The sequence below is a fragment of the Netta rufina genome (assembly GCF_964035555.1).
Source record: "Netta rufina genome assembly, chromosome: Z".
NCBI lineage: Eukaryota > Metazoa > Chordata > Aves > Anseriformes > Anatidae > Netta > Netta rufina.
In genome coordinates, this window is record NC_140126.1 from 51,157,748 (window position 1) to 51,178,449 (window position 20,702).

A 20,702-nucleotide genomic window follows, 5' to 3' on the forward strand; every position below is an offset into this window, starting at 1 on the left:
GTGAATATGAGCAACACTCACTGCTTAATATGTGCTATATTTGTGATGTACTGTGCCTGTGCTGTGCTTAGACCTCCAGGTAACAGGAGCCCCCGGGACCCTGAGAACCAGATGAAAACAGCCTTATGGTTCGGACTGTGACCAGGGGCTCAGAGATAAGAAGGACTCTTCATAAAAGGACAAGACAAAGAATTGATAAAGAAAATTGATAGCCAAGGAGCAACTGAGTCTGCGCAAAGACAAGAGGTCAGCTAGCGGTGATGAGGAAGAGTCATCAACCTTCACCCCCACCACCCCCAAAGACCACCACCAGAATACACTGCACAAGCACAGATGGGAGGAGTTTATGGAAATGACTCCTTGGAACTAATTTTAATATGAAGCGGGGACAGATTATGAATATGTATAGGCGTATTGGGAAACTTCATGCAAATGAAGCTCTTTACTGCATATAACCAAGGCAAGTTGCCACGTCAGGCGCGCACGACTTTGGTGGGATTACCCCCTGTGCTGCCCAGCACTGACTAAACATACTGACTGTACAATCTGACTGATTGTGGAGTCCGTTTTCCACGAGTCAGTATCTGGTATGTGTGGGTACAGCCTTGGAGACAAAATTCAGCTTCACCCTGAAAAAAAAAACAAACAAAAACCACGTACCACAAAATCATAATAAATGCAATTACCAATTTTCAGTTCCATTAAAACTTCGCAGACAGGCCCACAACATCAGAAATACGTCTGACATCTGCCACAAGGTGTTTTTGGAGTCTCAGAGGCAGCCTTTGTCAGAACGCAGTAGTATGTGTAAATTATTTCTCCAGCGCCTCCATATGGCCTAGTTGAGGCACAGATTCAGGAGTGCTGAGAAAGTTGGCCAAATCCCTGAAAAAGTTGTTCGTTGGAGTTTACCAAAACACAAGGCTATGATACAGATACTCAAGACCTTGGAGATAGCAAACCTCGCCTTGGCTTATTTGGTCAATACGTATAACTCTGCTAAATTAATCACAGAATCGCAGAATTTCTAGGTTGGAAGAGACCTCAAGATCATCGAGTCCAACCTCTGACCTAACACTAACAGTCCTCCACATTTGTATGGAGAATGTCTTCAGCCGCAAAGTGCCTGAAGACCTTGGTCCAATCCCTTTGGATTCAACGAGCCTGGGTCCCCTCCCAGCCACCCTCTGAAATGCCTTGGCTGTAGGCACCACCTGGTGCCAGAGCCCTTCCATGAAAGCCATCCTTCTCTTGTCCACAAAGGTATTTTTAAGGAGAAAAATGTTTCCTTTTTCCCTGCCTCTATCAGTTTTCTAACCCATTCACTTACTATAGTGGTGATGGACTTTTCTTTTCTTAAATCTCTTGAGATTTCTGATACGTTTTTTCTTTTTTCTTTTTTTTTTTTTTTTTTTTTGTATTTGTGTTAGATGGATGCAAATAAACACATTCTATACTTCTCTAGTGTTACCACAGTAAATCTAGATATTAAAAACCAAGCTGTGTGGCCTATCAAAGTGCCACAGTTTAAGTTTTGCTGGCATAGTAGATTTCCTAACAAAATTAATACACTGCCATCACTTGGAATACAAGGGGAAAGCAAGACCATCCTCAGTTTAAAAGTGTGGAAACACATCCTCAAGTCAAAATCATTCACCTTTCCAAAATACTCACAAACACACCCCAAAACTGCAAACTTCTTTCCTACTTTCTTAGAGTAGGATTTATTTATTTATTTATTTATAACAACACCAGGACTGTGTTTTCCATCACCAGTACACAGAAACCTTGCTGGTATTCTGACCGCCTCACTTCCAAGTTTAACCCTGCCATGACCACCAGCAATTCACTGGTGTGGCCTCCTTTCCATGTCAGGAGCCTCATACTTCCAGCAAAATCTGCAGGTGTTCTTTGGCTGTATGAGGGTTAATGATCAGGGTCAACAGAAACGACCTGCAAGGACTCTTCTATCTTGCAGTGATTTTGATTGTTTAAGTGAACTGACACAACCAGTGGTTTGAGCTCCTTAGGTAACACAGACTGCAGCTTCCAACAGTGATAATTCCCCATCATCTGTGCATCTCCATTATATCCAGATACATATCCATTTATCTTAAAAAAAAAAAAAAGAAAAAAAAAGTTTTTTACTGTTGTTGTTTTCTCTATTCCACCAACACCAAGCTTTGCAGCTCTCCAGCAGCTTGTGTCAGGTAGCCACAAACCACCTGACCCATCCTTAATTCACCACCTTGTCCTGGTTTCAGTTAGAACAGAGTTAATTTTCCTCCTAGTAGCTGGTAGGGTGCTATGTTTTGGCTTAGGATGAGAAGAGTGCTGATAACACCCCGATGTTTTAATTGCTGCAGAGCAGTGCTTATACCAAGCCAAGGACGTTTCAGCTTCTCACTCTGTCCTGCCAGCGGGCAGGCTGGGGGTGCAGCAGGAGCTGGGAGGGGACAGACCCAGGACAGCTGACCCAAACTAGCCAAAGGGGTATTCCATACCATCTGACGTCATGCTGAACAATATATAGGGGTGGCTAGCCGGGGGAGGGGGCCGGACTGTTCGGAGCTAGACTGGACATCGGTCAGCGGGTGGTGAGCAATTGCATTGTGCATCACTTGTTTGTACATATTATTAGTAGTAGTACTATTATCATAATTGTATTATTATTATTGTTATTATTATTTTCCTGTCTTATTAAACTGTCTTTATCTCAACTCATGGGCTTCACTTTCCATTTCTCTCCCCCATCCCAGAGAGGCAGGGGGGAGGGTGAGCGAACGGCTGCGTGGTGTTTAGCTGCCGGCCGGGTTAAACCACGACACACCTGAATATTGCCTTTTAGCTATCAGAGAGGAGGTACCTAAATTAGGGAAGTACAGCAATAATCTCGACAGGATCATTAATAACAACCTTCCAAATGTTTGTGGAAGAAGAGCTGTGGGATAAATGATTTTATATAGCTGGCTCCATGAAATGTGGCTGCTCTTTCATCATCATCTCTCATGGGTGCCAGTAGTGCCATTCCTGATGTTCCTGAGTGTTTAAAAATGCCAAGTGAAACTGAATGTCCAAGAGCTTTTGTTTTGTTTTGTTTTTTACAGGTCCATTTTTTGTTTGTTGTTGTTTTTTTTTTTTTCTCCAAAGTGTGAAAGAGATGGAAGACAGAAAGTAAGCCATATGCCCTGGAGGAATGATAGGAATGTGGCACAGCTAACCACGTGAAAATCTCTGAACACAGGAAGTATTCCTTTCCTCTTTTTTTTTTATTTTTTTTTTTTGTAACTGTTAACTCATCATTTTTATCCAAAGATACACATTTGTATATAAGAAAAATAATCTGTGGCTAATGTAAGCGAACAAGCATTTAGATGTTTTTCCAGCCTTGCCAGGTTCAGTCAAAAGAAAATCAGAGGCAGGCAGAAATGGGAGCTACTGATCATTTTCTTCTGAGATCATTTAGATCTCTGGGTGGATCCTGTCCACGCAGCATAGCCTGGTTGGGTTCAGTTGCTGGTTCACACACTTCACTTCACAACTGATAGTTCTGCTTTTGTTTTCCTTGGAGTTAACACGCAGTTGCCCAACACGGCCTTAAACCACTACATGAAATAAATGCCAACAAAGTGCTCATTCATACATTCCGTTAGCGTAGCCGATATATACCCTGCTTCCTTTTGCACAGAAACCTGCTCCTCAGGCTTAACCATCAACTTCTCTCCCCTCCCGCAGGGTGCATTACAACGCCCATTACCCTTCAGGCTCTGGAAGCAGCTACCTGCTGCCTTGAGCAACGCCTCCCGGCTGGCTTGCAGGCAGCTCACGACAAAAATAAATAAATAAATAAATAAATAATTTAGAGTGCAGAGAGGGCATTAGCGTGCAGCACTGACAAACATTTCCCCCAAAACCCTCTGCTCGGGCCCTCCCCCGGGCTGGCGGTGCTGCCTCATGGCGGCGGCCGCTCCCTCAGCGCCCCCTGTCGGCAGCGCCGCCATTACCGGGGCGGGGCGGCGCAGCCGCGGTTTCCGTGTCGGTCTGTCCGTCTGTCCCTCTGTCCGTCGGTCTGGTGTGTCCGTCGGTCTGGTGTGTCCGTCGGTCTGTCTGTCCGCCGCCAGCATGTCGCGGGAGTTCGAGCTGTGCCCCGGGCGGCGGGTGGGCGGCGAGCAGCCCTGCTTCATCATCGCCGAGATCGGGCAGAACCACCAGGGCGACCTGGACATCGCCCGCCGCATGATCCGCATGGCCAAGGTGCGCCCGGCCGGCGGCTCGGGGGGGCGGTCAGCGGGGTGGCTGAGGAATGGTTTATTTTTTTTTTTATTTTTTATTTTCTGCTGCTGTTTTTACAGGCATTTTGAAATGGAGGGGTGCAGGGGGGGGGTGCCTTTGTCACTCTGGTGGTGCTGGCGCTGAGCGTTCACCGCCTTCCTTCTCTTTCTGCAGGAGTGCGGAGCAGACTGCGCTAAGTTCCAGAAGAGCGAGCTGGAGCACAAGTTCAACAAGAAAGCCCTGGAGAGGCCATACACCTCCAAGCACTCCTGGGGAAAGACCTACGGGGAGCACAAGCGGCACTTGGAGTTCAGCCATGACCAGTACAGATTGCTCAAGAAATACGCCGAGGAAATTGGGATTTTCTTCACGGCGTCTGGCATGGACGAGGTACGTAAGCCATAGGGGACTGACAGGGAGAATCCAGCTATCCTGCCTGCAGTCTGTTACGCATGTGCCATATGAGCATACGAGTCTGTTACTCATGCGCTATAGCTCTGACATAAAGAGGATACCAAGTATGTCTGGACGTTGAGCTTGTAAATGAGGAAACTGGAGGAAAGGTGCTTCTGTCAGTTCCCTTGTGTATCTATTCTGACTGACCAGACAGCTGAATATCTTGGAAGATCTGACATTTATGCTGAAGGGCGTATGCACAGTACACTATATTAGAGACTAGGCCTCAGCTGGGCTCCCTAAACAATCGAGACTTTGAGAGTGTAGATCAAAAGGGCGATCTGAATGATGCTTAGTGTTGTCTGCAGTATCAGCTCCAACACTTCAAACTCTCCTGTGCTTTTGAACTAGGTTCTGTTCTTAATACCTATTATTTCTCTCTCTTATTTTTTTCTTTCTTTCTGCTTACTAAGTTCATATTTCTAAGGAGCAGAAATGCATTTCTTTTTCTTTTACTAATCAAGGGGGAGAGGGTCTCCACCTTGCTCTGTTATTTCTGAAACGTTTACTTACTTTGTAAGTGGGCTTTGGGACAGTCAGCCACCAGCCTGGAAACTCCATGAAGCTCATCTGTTGCTGTTCCCCCTTGAAAGTGGTTGAAGTCTTTAACTCTTGCACGTTGCCTACCTCAAAACAATGTTAATTGCAGTATTAATAAGTGCAGTGTACAGTTGAAATGTGTAAACTGGAAAGTCCAGGTAACAGTTAAACCTCAGCAGAGATTGCAGATTATGTATTGTTCTAGTTTTCTTTGTGGCCTAGAAAATAAGAGAGAAACAAACTGAACGAGAGCTTCCAGAAGCAAGCCAGCCACTCTTGCGTAAGGCAGGCACACGGTCATCACTGTCACTCTGCATGTAGCCTTATCCAGGATGGGACAAGGATGGGATTTATCTAGTGTTCTCAGGTGGTCTGTTCAGTGCTTTAAGTGCCTTACTTTCCCTACCCTACCATCAGAGATAATTCCTGATTTATCAGCTTAATCTCCTTTCTTATGATTCTTCGTCTGACATAAAAGTTCATTCTTTCATTCTCCTATCTCCTGTTTATTCAGACACCATTATTACATTTCCCTTTTTTCTTCTTATTGATATTTTTCTTGACTAAGCGGTTTCAAATCCTTGAAGTTTCTTATGTTGTCTTTTCTAGTCCTCTGCCCATTCCCGCTGTTTCTGTTAAGAGTCTGTCCTGTGGATCAAAATCCTTGAATTGCTGTGCCCCAGCTGAGAGTGCAGCTGTCAAACACTGTAACACCATCAAAAACTACTTCAGACATCTGATAGACAAGCAGGTGTTTTGCATGTATCGCAATAGCCCAGTGCCATGGGCTCTGAAGTAGATCAGGGAAAAGAGGGTGTTGTGATACTTATTTTATTGGTGCCTTCATGTCTAAGGGACCAGCTGAATAACAACACCTACTCCATCTTTTCCTTTAGGAAAAGAACAACTACACCCAGCAGCCTCTGAGTTCTGTACCTGAGATCTTAAACACCTGCGTGTCTTTGGGATGAAAAATCATGCCCTTTCTTTTCCTCCTTCTACAGGCCGTAGTGAAATGCAGAACATCTTTCGTATGCAGCAGCTAATATCACTTTCCACCTCTAAGATCTCTCGTTATCTCAAGGTGCTGTGCTTCTCTGAGCCTGTGGCCTCATCAGGTAGTTAACACTACTGACACCTACTTGGGCATCCTCTTTTGAACAGCAGTTACTTTATACAGCTGCTGACACTTCTGGTAGTATTTGCGCTAGCCCTCTTCAGACTTAATCCAGACTTTGCACCGATTGAGGTAGTAAGTCCTTGGGAACATTAGCTTCTGTGAATTGAGCATAACCTCTGGAACTGCAGGTAAGTTGAAGAGGTTAAGTTGTGTGTTTAATCATATGAGGAAGTTCTGCGAAGCAATGTGTGACGTAAATACAAAGACTCTAGGTAACTCCTTTATCTGCTCTGCTCCAGTGTGTACTGGAGACGGAACAGGATCCTGTTGAACCACTCCCTTTTATGTTGTCCCTGCTATTTGAAGTTACACAGGATCACAGACTGGCTGGTTGGGGCTGGAAGGGGACCTCTGGGGGTCATCTGCTCCAACCCTGGTGCTCAAGCTGGTCCTGTTCCGTGAATCTCCTACGAGAAAGCTGCCAAATTCCGTGAGATAGTTACCTTATGAAGAGTGGCATTAGATATTGGGCCCATATGTCATACTTCATTTTGTGCAGTCTCTTCTGATTAGATCGGTGGCTTCTTAATATGTCTTCATGCACAATGCATCTTAGTGAATAAACCATATTAAAGAGGCATTACGCATCCTAGACACAAGCAATTGAATCTGCATCATAGTGATTATAGAAAAATTAGACTGAAGAAGGTGCGAATCTGTTTTGAACATTACTTTTGTCTTTCTCTGGCACTAAGTTAATTTGGCTGCAACAAGGAATGAGGCAAAGAAATTAAAAGTGTGTGGGGAGAGATTGAAAGTGGGTCAAAGTTGGGTAACTACTTCATTGTTTCACCCAAATGTGAATGAAGAATTTTAATGTCGCTTGTGATAGGTTTGGGATTTTTGTTTTCATTAAATATACTTATTTTCAAAAGGTTACTTACTGATGCAATGCTAATTTTAATGAAACATCCAATAATTCCTGAATTATCTCAAATATAGCACACACATTTTTAGAAGGAGGCGGAGTGTAATTAAGATTTGAATAAATTGTCTCCCTGTCTTTTCTTTGGCACATCTTAGATTTATTTTTGGATATCGCTCATAGAAGAAAATCCATTGTGGCTTCCTTTGATTTGCAAACATGATTTTTCCATGCCTGTGGATTACTTGTTCTTTGGAAGGGAAGCATTAACTTTTTCTACAAATAGTGACGTGGCAAGTAGCTAGGTGTAGAAGTTTACGTGTGGTGGGAACTGAGGGGGATCAGCCATTGCAAACAGGTTAGACAGGCAAAGCTGGTGACAGGTTTCGTCTAAGAGTCAAAAGGCCGCAGAATACTTGTATGACTCTTCAGTGTCAGAGCTGTGCAGGAAAGCTACCTGTAGATTTAAGTGCTGCAGACGTGAGGCAGGAAAACTGCCTCTGTGCCTGCAGCATATTCACTCTTCAGGGGCTAACGCCCATCTACAGGTAGTTATTCTTCCTGGTAGTGGTAATAAAATCAAGCAAGAGTGCCATGGCCCACAGAGTTAGAGGAGCAGGGGAGCACGCCTGTACGAAGCTGCTGTACCTAGAGCAGGCTTGACCAGCTGTGACCGGGTGACCAAAGAGACTGCCTTGAGACAGGGAACCTAATAAAAAACCTGTGCAAAATCTGTGTAAAAGCAGTGTAAAAGAAGGAACCTTGGTAATATTTGATCTGGAGGGAAGTCAGAAACTAGTATCCTCAGAATAGTAAATGTTATTCAGGAGTTGGACGTGTAAATCCATTGAGATCTAGCCTTGCCAAAAGTTAGTACTGTTTGATGAGACTTGCATGAACTGAACTGAGCAGACTGAAGTACCTGATGCATCCCTTGCTCCTTAGCTTGTTCCAGTAAGCCCCTTTTCCAAAGTCTCACTTTGAATAAAATTAGTCCTTTCCCCAGGGTAACAAATGTTGATATTCTTACTATTTGCCTTCTGATTATATCAAGAGCGTTTTGATAACAGTCTCGGAAAGTCAGGCTCAATGTTTATATGCATGCCACAAGGCATCTGACAAATCCTGCCACACTATCTATGCTCTATCTTAAAATCTAGTCCTTTGATGGGCTCAGAGTTTCTGAAATGTTAACCTGCAGACCAACCTCCTGAAGCAAAATGGTGTTATCTGCTTTTGATTTATTTGACCTTTTGTGTTTTGTTTTGTTTTTTTTTGTACCTGATACCATTGATTTGTGAGAAGTATAGTTCGTGGGGCTGTGTATATATGTGCCTTTTTTACTTAAGCTTTGGCTTTACTGTTTTGTAGAGTTGGGTTGCTTTTATTTGTTTGTTTGGTTTACTACAGCATGGTGGTTCTTGTCTGTTCTTGACCCAGCTGAAGTGGTGTGTTGAAGAGCAGTGATTTCTTTTTCTTGCAGATGGCTGTGGAGTTTCTACATGAACTGGATGTTCCATTTTTCAAAGTAGGATCAGGAGATACAAACAATTTTCCGTATTTGGAAAAGACTGCAAAGAAAGGTAAGCATTTTCTTTCAAGCAGTCTTGGTAAACATCACTTTGTCTCAGTAGCTCAATTATTACATAATTCTTCCACTTGATTTTAGAAAAAACTCTTAGGAAGAAAAAAGATTCACCCACCTTCTTTTTCCAGTTCAATTGAATTCATTCACTGCAAGAATTTCAAATAAGCTTTTGTAGCTTTCTTATGGACCTCACCTTGAGATCTGGGGCAAACCTTTTTTTTTTTTAATGGCTAGGACGCCCAATGGTGATTTCCAGCGGGATGCAGTCAATGAACACCATGCACCAGGTTTATCAGATTGTGAAGCCCATCAATCCAAACTTCTGCTTCCTGCAATGCACCAGTGCCTACCCACTTCAGCCACAGGATGTCAATCTCCGTGTTATATCGGTCAGTGAGTAACAGAGTGCCACGGGTAGGGTACCAGAGAAGAGCTATGTATTTCTATTGCGTTATATTTCCAGATCTTGGGCAAGCTGGAATTCACTTCTGAGACGTCAGAAGAGTGTCATGTTCCTCTAATTCATGCAAACATTGAAGTGAATTTATTAATTGGATCCTCTTTTAGCAGAACTCAGCTTTGAAGAATATGATAAGGTATATTACTGTTGGGGCATTTGCAATTAAACAGAGGGACACGGGAGGTTGAAGTGTCACCTCGTGCTTTGCGGTGGAAAGAAAAGTGACACAGACAGTTACCTCCAAGAAGGTGCATGTAATTGAGAACACGATCCTAAACAGGGGTCAAGACCAGAAACTTTCATTGAAAAGGCTTCGTGTGAATATGAGAGCTGCAAAGGAAATAGATTATAGTTGCCTTTGCTGAAAATATTACTTGGGTATGCTTGATGCTAATGCAAGAAGAGGTTCCCAAACTGGCCGGTGTTCAAACATTTGCCTACCTTTAGTTTCAGTAGAACTGGGCATGGCTGCATTTAATTGCCTGTAAGACTGGATAACTCCCCTGTGTGCTGCAGAAAGGATTGCTTCAGAGTTGAAATATGGGGAGGTGCAGAATCTGCTTTGGATACAAGTTAAGTAGTCCATTGGGTTCTTGAATGAAAATAAAGCACTACTTTGTCAGTGTAATTTACAGTGGTGTAGGCTTTGAAGACCTTGAAGAGTACAACTAAATTAAAAAGAAAAGTGTAAGAAATTGAAGAATAGAGCATATGTCTTTCATTGTCAGTATTGATAATCCCAATGAACTTGTTAAAACAAGATGTTTGGTAATGCATGACTTGTTCAAAAAAAAATCATTTTGGGCATAACCAACCACTTCTGTGGCGCAGTAACTGTCCATGTTTTCATTGCAGTTATCATTGTTAAACTTGCTCCATCTCTGAAATTGCTGCCTTGATAATTCAGACCAACTCTGTCTTGATTCCAGGCGTATCAGTCAGCTTTTCCTGATATCCCAATTGGATACTCGGGGCATGAAACTGGCATTGCCATTTCAGTGGCAGCTGTAGCTATGGGTGCAAAAGTAGTGGAACGCCACGTGACTCTTGACAAAACATGGAAAGGAAGTGACCACCAAGCATCCCTGGAGCCAAATGAACTGGCCGAGTTAGTGAAAGCCATCCGTACCGTGGAAAAAGCAATGGGTTCTCCCATTAAACAACTCCTGCCTTGTGAAATGGCTTGCAATGAAAAGGTAACTTGTGCTTTTGCTTCACATCTGCTGAAAGTCTTTGAGACCGACAGCTCTATATTCATGTGGTGGCTTTAGCCAGCTGGACACTTGAGCTCCACCACAGCCGGTCTCTCACTCCCTCTCCTCAAAGGAAGAGGAGAAAATACGATGGAAAGGGCCCAAAGGTTAAGATAAGGACAGGGAGATCACTCACCAATTATCATCACAGGCAAAACAGACTCAGCATACGAAGATTAATGTAATTTGCAGCCTATCACGAGGAGACTAGCACAGTGAGAAACTAAAAGCAAACTAAAAACTGCTGCAGCACGGGTCCTCCACGGGTGGGCAGCAGCTCCCCCCAGACCCCCTGCTCCACGTGGGCTCCTCTCCACGGGCTGCAGCTCCGGCCCGGGGCCTGCTCCTGCGGGGGCTCTCCATGGGCCGCAGCCTCCTCAGGCCACATCCACCTGCTCCACCGGGGGCTCCTCCACCCATGGGGGGGCTGCAGCGTGGAGATCTGCTCCATGTGGGACCCATGGGCTGCAGGGGGACAGCCTGCTCCACCAGGGGCCTCTCCCTGCACAGCCCGCAGGGGAACTGCTGCTGCCTGCCTGCAGCACCTCCTGCCCTCCTGCGGCACTCACCTGGCGGCTGCAGGGCTGCTTCTCTCACGCTTTCACAATCCTCTCTCCCAGCTGCTGTTGCCTGGCATTTTTTTCCCTTTTGTTATATCTGCTCTCCCAGAGGCCCACCCAGCATCACTCCCTGGCTCAGCTCTGGCCAGCAGCAGGTCCTTTTTGGAGCCATCTGGAGCTGGCTCTGCTCTGACATGGGGCAGCTGCTGGGCTCTGCTCACAGAGGCCACCCCTGCAGCCCCCTGCTACCAAATTCTTGCCACATAAAACCAATACAGAAAAACAGCCTGATAATATGCACGTTATACTTAGGTTTATATTCTCAGTATCTCAGTTATTGCAGTAGTGTTTCTGCCTCTGCACTCTGTTATAAATGGCTCAGGATTCAAATTAGGATTAAATAAAAAAATAGGATTTATTGAAAGAATATAAAGGAATAGAGGTAAGCAAACAGCGCTGGGTGCACCGGGAGTCTCCGCTCCACCAGGACGCACACCAGTTACATCAAGCAGCTGATTTTTATGCTCCTAGACTAATACATATTCATTACTACTTCTAAAAAAAATAGATTATTATAATTAGCTTCCGGGGTGCAGTCCCTCCTACTGGAGCATGCGCAGTCTCCTCTGGGGTCTCTTCTGGGGGTCTCTAGGGGTCTTTCATGCTGAAGGCTCGTAGTCTTCCTCTCCCCCTTTGTACTTACTGGGCACCATACCAAGTTTACGGAACATCTTCTTCAAGTCTTGTCTCCCAGCCACCCTTCAGCTTCTTTCTCCTTCCTCTTTATTTCTCGGCCCCCCCTAACCAGATACCAAAGATCCACGTAGTATCCCGTAACAGTCACTAGTTGTTATCAGTTGTTCTGAAACTCCCAGACACACGGGTAATTAAAACATTCTTCCCCAGCCATTCACAGACACATCTATAGCAGTGTTAGAAATAGAAGTCCGGAATAACAAAAGCAAACAGGTTCATAAATTTAAGAAGTGATAAATTGACTAGAATGAGGGGGAGACTGGGACACACTGCAGCTGTGGTTCAAGAATTAAATTGCCAGTGCAGGGCCCAGAGGCAGACAGGATTCAAACAGAATTGTTCTTTATGGACACGAATTGTTAAAACATTCCTCACAATCCCTTATCTTCTTTTTAATATCAACAATTCGTGTCACTTCTGTTGTTAATAACTGGATTTCATCAGTCCGTTCTTGGAGGGTCCAATTCTTTAACATCATAATTGACATATCCCCTTCCTTTTTTAATGAAGTTATTACAAATGTACTATTTATCACCCGGTGTATTAATAACGTAAGGCAAGGTATCATACAAGGTATATACAATAACATAATTACACCACATGACAATAAAAATAACACTCTTTTAAACCATGGTCCACCAGGCAGCCATGAAAATAAATCCCATTCCATATCCTTCCAGGTTTGTGTTTGCTCGCTCACCTCCCCCCTCCTTCTCTGGGATGGGAGAGAGAAATGGGAAAGTGAAGCCTGTGAGTTGAGATAAAAACAAGAAAATAATAACAATAATAATAACAATAATGATGATAATAGTACTACTAGTAATAATGTGTATGAAACAAGTGATGCACAATGCAATTGCTCACCACCTGCTGTCCGATGCCCAACCTAACCCCAAGCAGTCCGGCCCTCCTCCCAGCCTGCCTGCTGACAGGACAGTGAGAAGCTGAATCTGGCTTGGTCCTTGGCTTGGTGTAAGCACTGCTCTGTAACAATTAAAAACAATTAAAACATCATCATATTATTAACATTCTTCTCATCCTAAACCAGAACATAACATTCTATCAGCTACTAGGAAGAAACACCCTTTTTATCAATCTTTAAACAGCAATTACTAAAGCTAAATTTTCCACAGTCTTCTCTTTCTTGTGCTAGTAAATAATCCAAAGCTAGGTAATTTTGATACAAAGCAGTTCTCATCTTTTAAAACTCATTTAAATCAGTTCTCATCATTTATAACTATTTCTATTACAGCTAATAACCTAATTATTCTATTAAGTATATATACTGAGGTCCTATAGCCCCAGGATCTGTCTTCTGCCCACGTAGCTGGATCATAATAGGCAAAAGCCTTCAGTCAAGGAGTTAGGCCCGCTTTCAGGGTCAATTCAGGCTTGTGTTACCGTTCGACCTGTCAGGGTGATCCAGCTCCTGTAAAACGAATCACAATTTTATATAGGTTTTAAAAAAAAGAGTGTTTTTTTTTTTTTTTTATGTTATTTTCTCGGGACAACCTGATCTTAGTGTGGGAGAAGTCCGGTCGAGGCCCTCTCACTCGGCAGTCAATACCCATAGGGGTTGCCTCCCTCGGTAGACCATACACACCGCAGTGGAGGGTCCTGCCCCAGTCTTGCCTTCTCCCTTTTCTCCCTTTAGGCTTGTCCCCTTTATTTGGCATCCTTAATTCATGCAGAGCCTCGTTGCCAAAATATTAGTTCTCCCTTAGCTTGAGTTTCAGTTTCCCAGGAGCGGACTCAACCCTCCAAGTTTCAGTAGTTACTGGTCCTTTTATTCTGGATGCGTGGGTCCCTTTCTGCAGTTCTCACAGCTGTTTCAGTAGTCAGTAAAACAAGGTACAGTCCCTCACATCGGGGGTTCAGTGATTCTTTCCTCTCGTGGCTGCTTGTTGAAACACTTTCTTTTTTATCTTCTGACAAGGCCCTTTCCAGGTTTCTGTAGCAGGATTCATCTGATAGCCATGGCTACATTCACATTTGTAGCCACCTTTCAGGTTGATACAGATTTGACTACAGATACCAGGGTTTTGGCATTCATCAATACCTCCACAGTTTCTCTTGTCTATAAACTCAAACTCAGCTGAACAGTCACATTCATTTATGTTGCATTCCTTCAGGGGCTCATCACCCCAGTCCTTGCAGTCTCTCTGCTGGTTACACACTTTATTGATATCAACGCATTCTCCACTTCTGCACTTGAATTTGCCAGGTCCAGAGCACTGAATAACATTGTTACAGTTTGCTTCATCAGTGCCATCCAGACAGTCTCTCACACCACTGCACTGCCTACTCCCATGGACACAGTTCCCATCTTCACATCTGAACTGGTCCAGGAAGGGCAGTTAATTTCATCACTTCCATCCTTGCAATAAGGATCTCTGTCACATCGCCACAATTCTCTTCATCTTCTCCACTGTCACAGTCTTTTTCACCATCACATTTCCATGACACTATTCTCATATGACACAGCTCAGCACTTTCGTCAGACCCATCTTCACAATCCGGATCCCCATCACACTGCCATCTGTTTGGCACACACTGACCACTGTTGCACACAAAGTCAGATTCAGCACACATCTTCTTCACACTAGCACTCTCATCACTGCCATCTGAGCAGTCTTCACATTTTACTCTAGCACCGTCGGCAGCAGTGCACAGTCAGGCGAAGGCGAGCAGCAGGCAGAGCGCCCCGCACCGTCACCTGTGTCACTTATACTACTCCTATTACCCATGCTGTTAGTGTCAGTGGCATCCTCCTTTTCTTTTTGCCACTGACCATTCACCACAACTGGATGAGACACATGATTACTAGTTAGGAAAGAGAGTGTAACGTCTGCTATACGGCTGCAGGCAGTGCCAGCTGCAACCTTAGGTTTGTGAAAGAGCCTGCCGGTGGTCATTTGGCAGCGTAATCTGCGTCTCTGCACTCCTGCCCTGCAATAGAGCTAAGTCGTCATTAGTAATAGTTATAACACCAATCTGGGGACTAATAGTCTTTTTTGCATTGCAAGATAAACCTTTTATAAAAAGAATGCTAGAGTGAAGCAGCACAGCCACTGCTGCCTCCATGGTTATGTCAGACAGGCTGCAGGGTCCTGATGCCCGCCCCTCTGCTCTGCGCCGACTCGCCTCACGGTGAGAGTCGACTGCCGGTGTCCACTGACGCCTCTGGTCTCCCGTAGCAACTCGATCTCGGATGTTCCGCAATTACTTCAATTTCCCCACGTTTTGCAGCTTCTGTCCGGTCTATTCTGTGTCTCTCAGAGCTGGCCATGGCTCTGCAGCGTCCCAGGGCTCTCTCCGTCCAGCGGTAGTCCCTCCGTAGTTTCTCTGGTCTCCCAGCGCCGCTCCGGTCTCTCGGCCTGTTCAGGTCTCAGCGAGTCCAGGTCTCGGCCTATGCGGGCCTCATATGTTGCAGGAAGCATGTCATATCATGCTCCTGCCTTTTTCTTGTCACAGTCAAAACATTTAAGAGCAAAAATAGGATACACAAGATACACCGGGCCCATATATAAGGCACCACCACTCAAACTTGGATAAAACAGCACTTCTTTTCAGTCTGTCAAGCACTTCGTTCGTCTCTGCCCACTCCCCTTGCGGAGAGTACGGAACAACGGATCGGAACTCTGCACTCGCTTTGCAGCACTCACACAGCACAATCTCACATGGAGGCTTCCAGCACATCTCATTCATACCACAGGAATATAATTTAGAATGATAACCAACCAAACAAGTATTGTCTCTGACTGTGTTCTTCGTGAAGTGACTTGTAACACTTTGTTTCAAACCCTTACATTTACACAAATACTTTCAACACAAAATACATACAATATGCAAATATTACAATATACAACACAAAATACATACATAAAAACACATACAATTATTACCACTCCAGTTAGTATCCCTCCAGCAGCTGAAAACATACCGTTTGTCTGCAGTTTCAGGAGATCTTTGCTCCCGCGGTGAGCAGCCGAGAGTGGAGTCCCCTCCGAGCAAAACGCTCAGGGTGCACCTAGGGGCGTCTGCGCTGCAGCCGATCCCGCAGCCGAGCAGAGTGTCTCCTGCCTGGCTCACCAAAATGACTCACAGAAAGCTGACTCCACAATCAGTAAGATTGTAAAGTAGGTATGTTTACTCAATTCCATGCAGCACGGGGCAGGTAGTCCCACCAAAGTCATGCACTCCTAATGTGGCAAATTGCTTTAGTAAAGAGTTACATATACATAAATATTCCTATACATATACATATTCCTAACCTGTCCCTTTGTGAACAGTCCTCCTTATCTCAGACCCCTTGATTAAAGTCTGAACCATGAGGTTGTTTTTGATCTGGTTCTCAGGGTCCGAGAGGCTCCTGTTATCTGGTGGTATAAGTGCAGCACAGGCACAAATGTAGCACATATTCATTCTTAATCAATTGCTCTCTAATTTCTAATTCCAATATTTCAGCTTGCTCTTTTCCGGATCCACAGGTATTCTACTATTAATGTTCAAAGCCTGACAGACCCCGTCCTCCGTGGATCAAAATACATGGGGTCTTCAGGGTTCTTTTGGTCATTCTATCATAAAATACTGGATCATTTTTAATTTAGTCTTTAATTTTCTGGGGCCCCTATCGTTCCAATTTCTAATCATTATTCATAATGGACTTTTTGGTCATATATCTGGTAATTTGCTCCCTTTCTGGTCCTTGGTCTTCGATTTTATCTGACCCATCCGGGAATTTTACTAGTGGCAATTCCCACAGCCCTTGGTTGCCCCCAGTGAGAGTGTCTTGCAGGGGGTTTAGGACCTATCACCCACCCACGTATCCCTCTCTTCACCAGCCCAGCCCCCCCGACAGGAGATTAGAACCAGTGAGAAAACAAAAAGACCTCCACGCTGACTTTAGAAGCCTCAGTTACACTCTCACACACAAACACGGGCAACCGTACCTTTACCCAACCGGACGGTATCTTACGAATCAGTCGTCTTCGTCCAGAGTCCAACCGGACGGTATCCACAAGCGTCTTCATCTGGGATCGAACCAGACGGTATCCACAAACGACTGTCGTCTTCGTCCGGTTCGATTCCGGACACCGGAATCCAACCGAACGGTATCCAAACGACCCTGTCGTCTTCTTCCGGATCTTCGCGCGCAGAATTACGGGCAAAAAACAGCCGGCAAGGGAGCTCAAAAAAAAATCAAATTCTTTGCTTACCTTTATTCAGGTTCAGGATGGCATTAGTCCCGATCTGACTCAAACAGAAGCCACCAAATGGTGGGGCGCCTCTCCTAGATTAAATCAGAATTCAGGAACTATAGCCATCCCGGACGAGCCCCCAAATTGTTATAAATGGCTCAGGATTCAAATTAGGATTAAATAAAAAAATAGGATTTATTAAAAGAATATAAAGGAATAGAGGTAAGCAAACAGCGCTGGATGCACCGGGAGTCTCCGCTCCACCAGGACGCACACCAGTTACATCAAGCAGCTGATTTTTATGCTCCTAGACTAATACATATTCATTACTACTTCTAAAAAAAATAGATTATTATAATTAGCTTCCGGGGTGCAGTCCCTCCTACTGGAGCATGCGCAGTCTCCTCTGGGGTCTCTTCTGGGGGTCTCTAGGGGTCTTTCATGCTGAAGGCTCGTAGTCTTCCTCTCCCCCTTTGTACTTACTGGGCACCATACCAAGTTTACGGAACATCTTCTTCAAGTCTTGTCTCCCAGCTGCCCTTCAGCTTCTTTCTCCTTCCTCTTTATCTCTCGGCCCCCCCTAACCAGATACCAAAGATCCACATAGTATCCCATAACAGTCACTAGTTGTTATCAGTTGTTCTGAAACTCCCAGACACACGGGTAATTAAAACATTCTTCCCCAGCCATTCACAGACACATCTATAGCAGTGTTAGAAATAGAAGTCCGGAATAACAAAAGCAAACAGGTTCATAAATTTAAGAAGTGATAAATTGACTAGAATGAGGGGGAGACTGGGACACACTGCATCTGTGGTTCAAGAATTAAATTGCCAGTGCAGGGCCCAGAGGCAGACAGGATTCAAACAGAATTGTTCTTTATGGACACGAATTGTTAAAACATTCCTCACAACTCTAAATTTTCTGCTGCTGGGTAGCAGCATGCGCATTGATAATGTGTAGCACACTGTAACGTCTTTGTAGACCTATCGTTTCCTATGAAGTGCTATTTCTTAACTATTTTTACCAAAGCATAATGCTGGCAATTTTGAATATAGTGCAGTTGTATGCATACCATCCATTGAGGAACTAAGCTGCTTTTGCACTAAGCTAGAATACTGGTCAGTCTAATGAGATTCTCTCTGTTCTATTTCTGGGATATTCCAGTGAGACATTGTCTGATTTCAGAATGGGTTTAAATCTTCCTGACAGCCTTGTCAGAGTGAAGGCCTCCATGCTAACTCAAACTTAATTTGGACTAAGAAGTAATCAGTGGGGGTGGGAGAGGGGGCAGTCCACACAATCTCTTCCCAAGTAACTGCAGGGTTTTTTTTTTCACCTCTTTTGGTATTCTGTGTCTAGGAATGTATTTGACTCAAACTTTCTTTTTATTCTCCCTTGTAGCTGGGGAAGTCTGTTGTGGCGAAGGTGACAATTCCTGAAGGCACCATACTAACCCTTGATATGCTGACAGTGAAGGTGGGAGAGCCTAAGGGATTTCCTCCAGAAGCCATCTTCGATCTGGTGGGCCAGAAGGTTAAAAGGCGTATTGAAGAAGATGAAACCATCACTGAGCAGGCGGTAGAAAATCATGTCAAGAAAGTAAAGTGCTAAACCAAAGTACTCTGTTACGCATTTCATGACGTAGGACTGCCCTACTGCACAACATATTTAAGTATAGCAGCATGGTAGATTAGAAGAAAGGATCCAAGCAGATTTTAATTTTCCAGATCCAGTAGCAGGAAGTTTTTTCAGCAAGGGGATATAAATTATGAAAAGCAATTTTTAGAAACTGTGTATCAGTGCATGTAGAAAATACCATACTCCTTTTCCATTCCACTTTACCTAGATTATTTTGGAGTTTTGCCAAATCAGAGACCAAGGTCTGCTTCTTTCCAGTTTGCCTTTTCTGGTAAGAATACACTAAATTCTAATAATTTTTCTGCACTTCGAATTGTCATGGCGCTGTCGTTTGATGTTTCCCTCTCTCTTCCATCATTTTCCTCATCCCTGCAAAAATAGGATGCTAGTTGGAGTTAAATGCAGAGAAGTGCAAGGTTACATAAACTTAACAGAAAACTTTACACATACAACCCGATGGATTTTTCTCGAGGTATGTCTTAAGATTTAAGAAGAAGTCTCAAGATAAATGGTTTGCAGGAACCTGCCTAAGGAATAGAGGTGGACAAAGTTGAAAAGAAGCATCACAGTGAAGGCAGATAACTTTCTATTCAGTAACGCCACTGTAGGAAAAAAACATCTCCTTGGGAAAACTAGATTCCAGCATGGCCATACCGTCTCAAGAGACAGTTCCAAGAAATGTAGTAAATTGGATGGGTAGAAAGCCCCCATCTAACAGGCAGAGCCTTTTTTGTACTTTTGGGGAACTAAAAGGCAAGAAAGCAAGCTGGACAAGTTAAGGGGAAAAACCAGTCCAAAAAGATCAGTGGAAATAAGTTTAATCAATGCATCCAGAAATTGGCAAAAGCATCCACCGTCAGCTGATTGAATCCTGGCATCCTAATGATTTCTGCAGTTCATTTGGGTATCTCTATTTGTATTTGGGGCAACTTCTCGCGCTGGTAAAGATTCAGCAGCCTCCTTTCTGGACTAATAAGCAAAGGCACTGAACTGGGATTTTTGTTTTCCCAGTCATTGCTCTTTGAAACAGCTGAGGTTGGCTGCCTGACTAGATCACATCACCGACTAGATCACAGCATGACAGTCCATACTCCTCCATCCACTCCACCCTTCCATCACAGCCTCTTACTTTTCAAGCAGGAAATGCAGTTCCTCTCCCCAGACGCCTGCAGCCCGTACCTTTGTCCAGGAAGGATCTGCACAGCAGCAGGTACAATGCATCTCTCAGCTAGCTTGGGTCAGCACAAAGCCACCTTGTTGTAAGTTGTCTGCATTTGTCCATGACAGAACCATTTACTAGTTACGGTTATTTGGAACTTGCTACCTCTTGGTTATGAATTGGTGAAGTATTTTGAATTTGATGGTTGTGTTTCTGTACCTGTGAGCAGTTTACTCTCAAAATATTTACCCTGCTGCAGTTCTGAGGAGACTGTAGTCCTGTATTTGAAGTGGAGAGGTCTTTGAATCCTGTGCTTGTGACAGTCTGTGAGCTCTGATTGATGCAGTATGCTTGCCTTACATTAAGAAACAACTCAATTGTTAAAAGATCTTTTTTTTAATGGCGATTTTAAAAAATAAATTGAGCTTCTAAAACAAGCTATCGTTTTTGTGTTTCAGTGCATGGTTAGAGCTTGCCTTTGCTAGCAGCAGAGAGGATTTCAGGGCCGATAGTATCTGAACCACCCAAGATTACCTTGCTTGCTTCGAGGGGCAGTGCTCCTTCCGTGGGGCGGTACAGCTGGTTCTAGGGAATGGGGGCAATGCAGGCTCCACAGATTTCTAGGACTGTAATTTATCATAGAATCATCTAGCTTGGGGGAGACCTTCGAGATCATCAAGTCCAACCTTGACATATGAAGTCCCATCTCTAAGCCACATCAGTTAAATACCTCTGGGGATGGGGACTCCACCACTTCACTGGGCAGGCTGT

At 44.2% G+C, this 20,702-nt stretch overlaps 1 protein-coding gene across 1 annotated transcript; it reads left to right on the top strand.

Annotated features, from left to right (window-relative positions):
* Positions 1 to 3,895: 3,895 nt before the first annotated feature.
* On the top strand, positions 3,896 to 20,368 carry NANS (N-acetylneuraminate synthase). Its single transcript, XM_084304634.1, has 6 exons — positions 3,896 to 4,254; positions 4,447 to 4,662; positions 8,797 to 8,896; positions 9,136 to 9,290; positions 10,291 to 10,557; positions 18,536 to 20,368. Exons 1-6 carry the CDS (start codon positions 3,955 to 3,957, stop codon positions 18,743 to 18,745), a joined length of 1,248 nt encoding a protein of 415 aa, XP_084160760.1. The 5' UTR covers positions 3,896 to 3,954; the 3' UTR covers positions 18,746 to 20,368.
* The last annotated feature ends 334 nt before the right edge of the window (positions 20,369 to 20,702 follow it).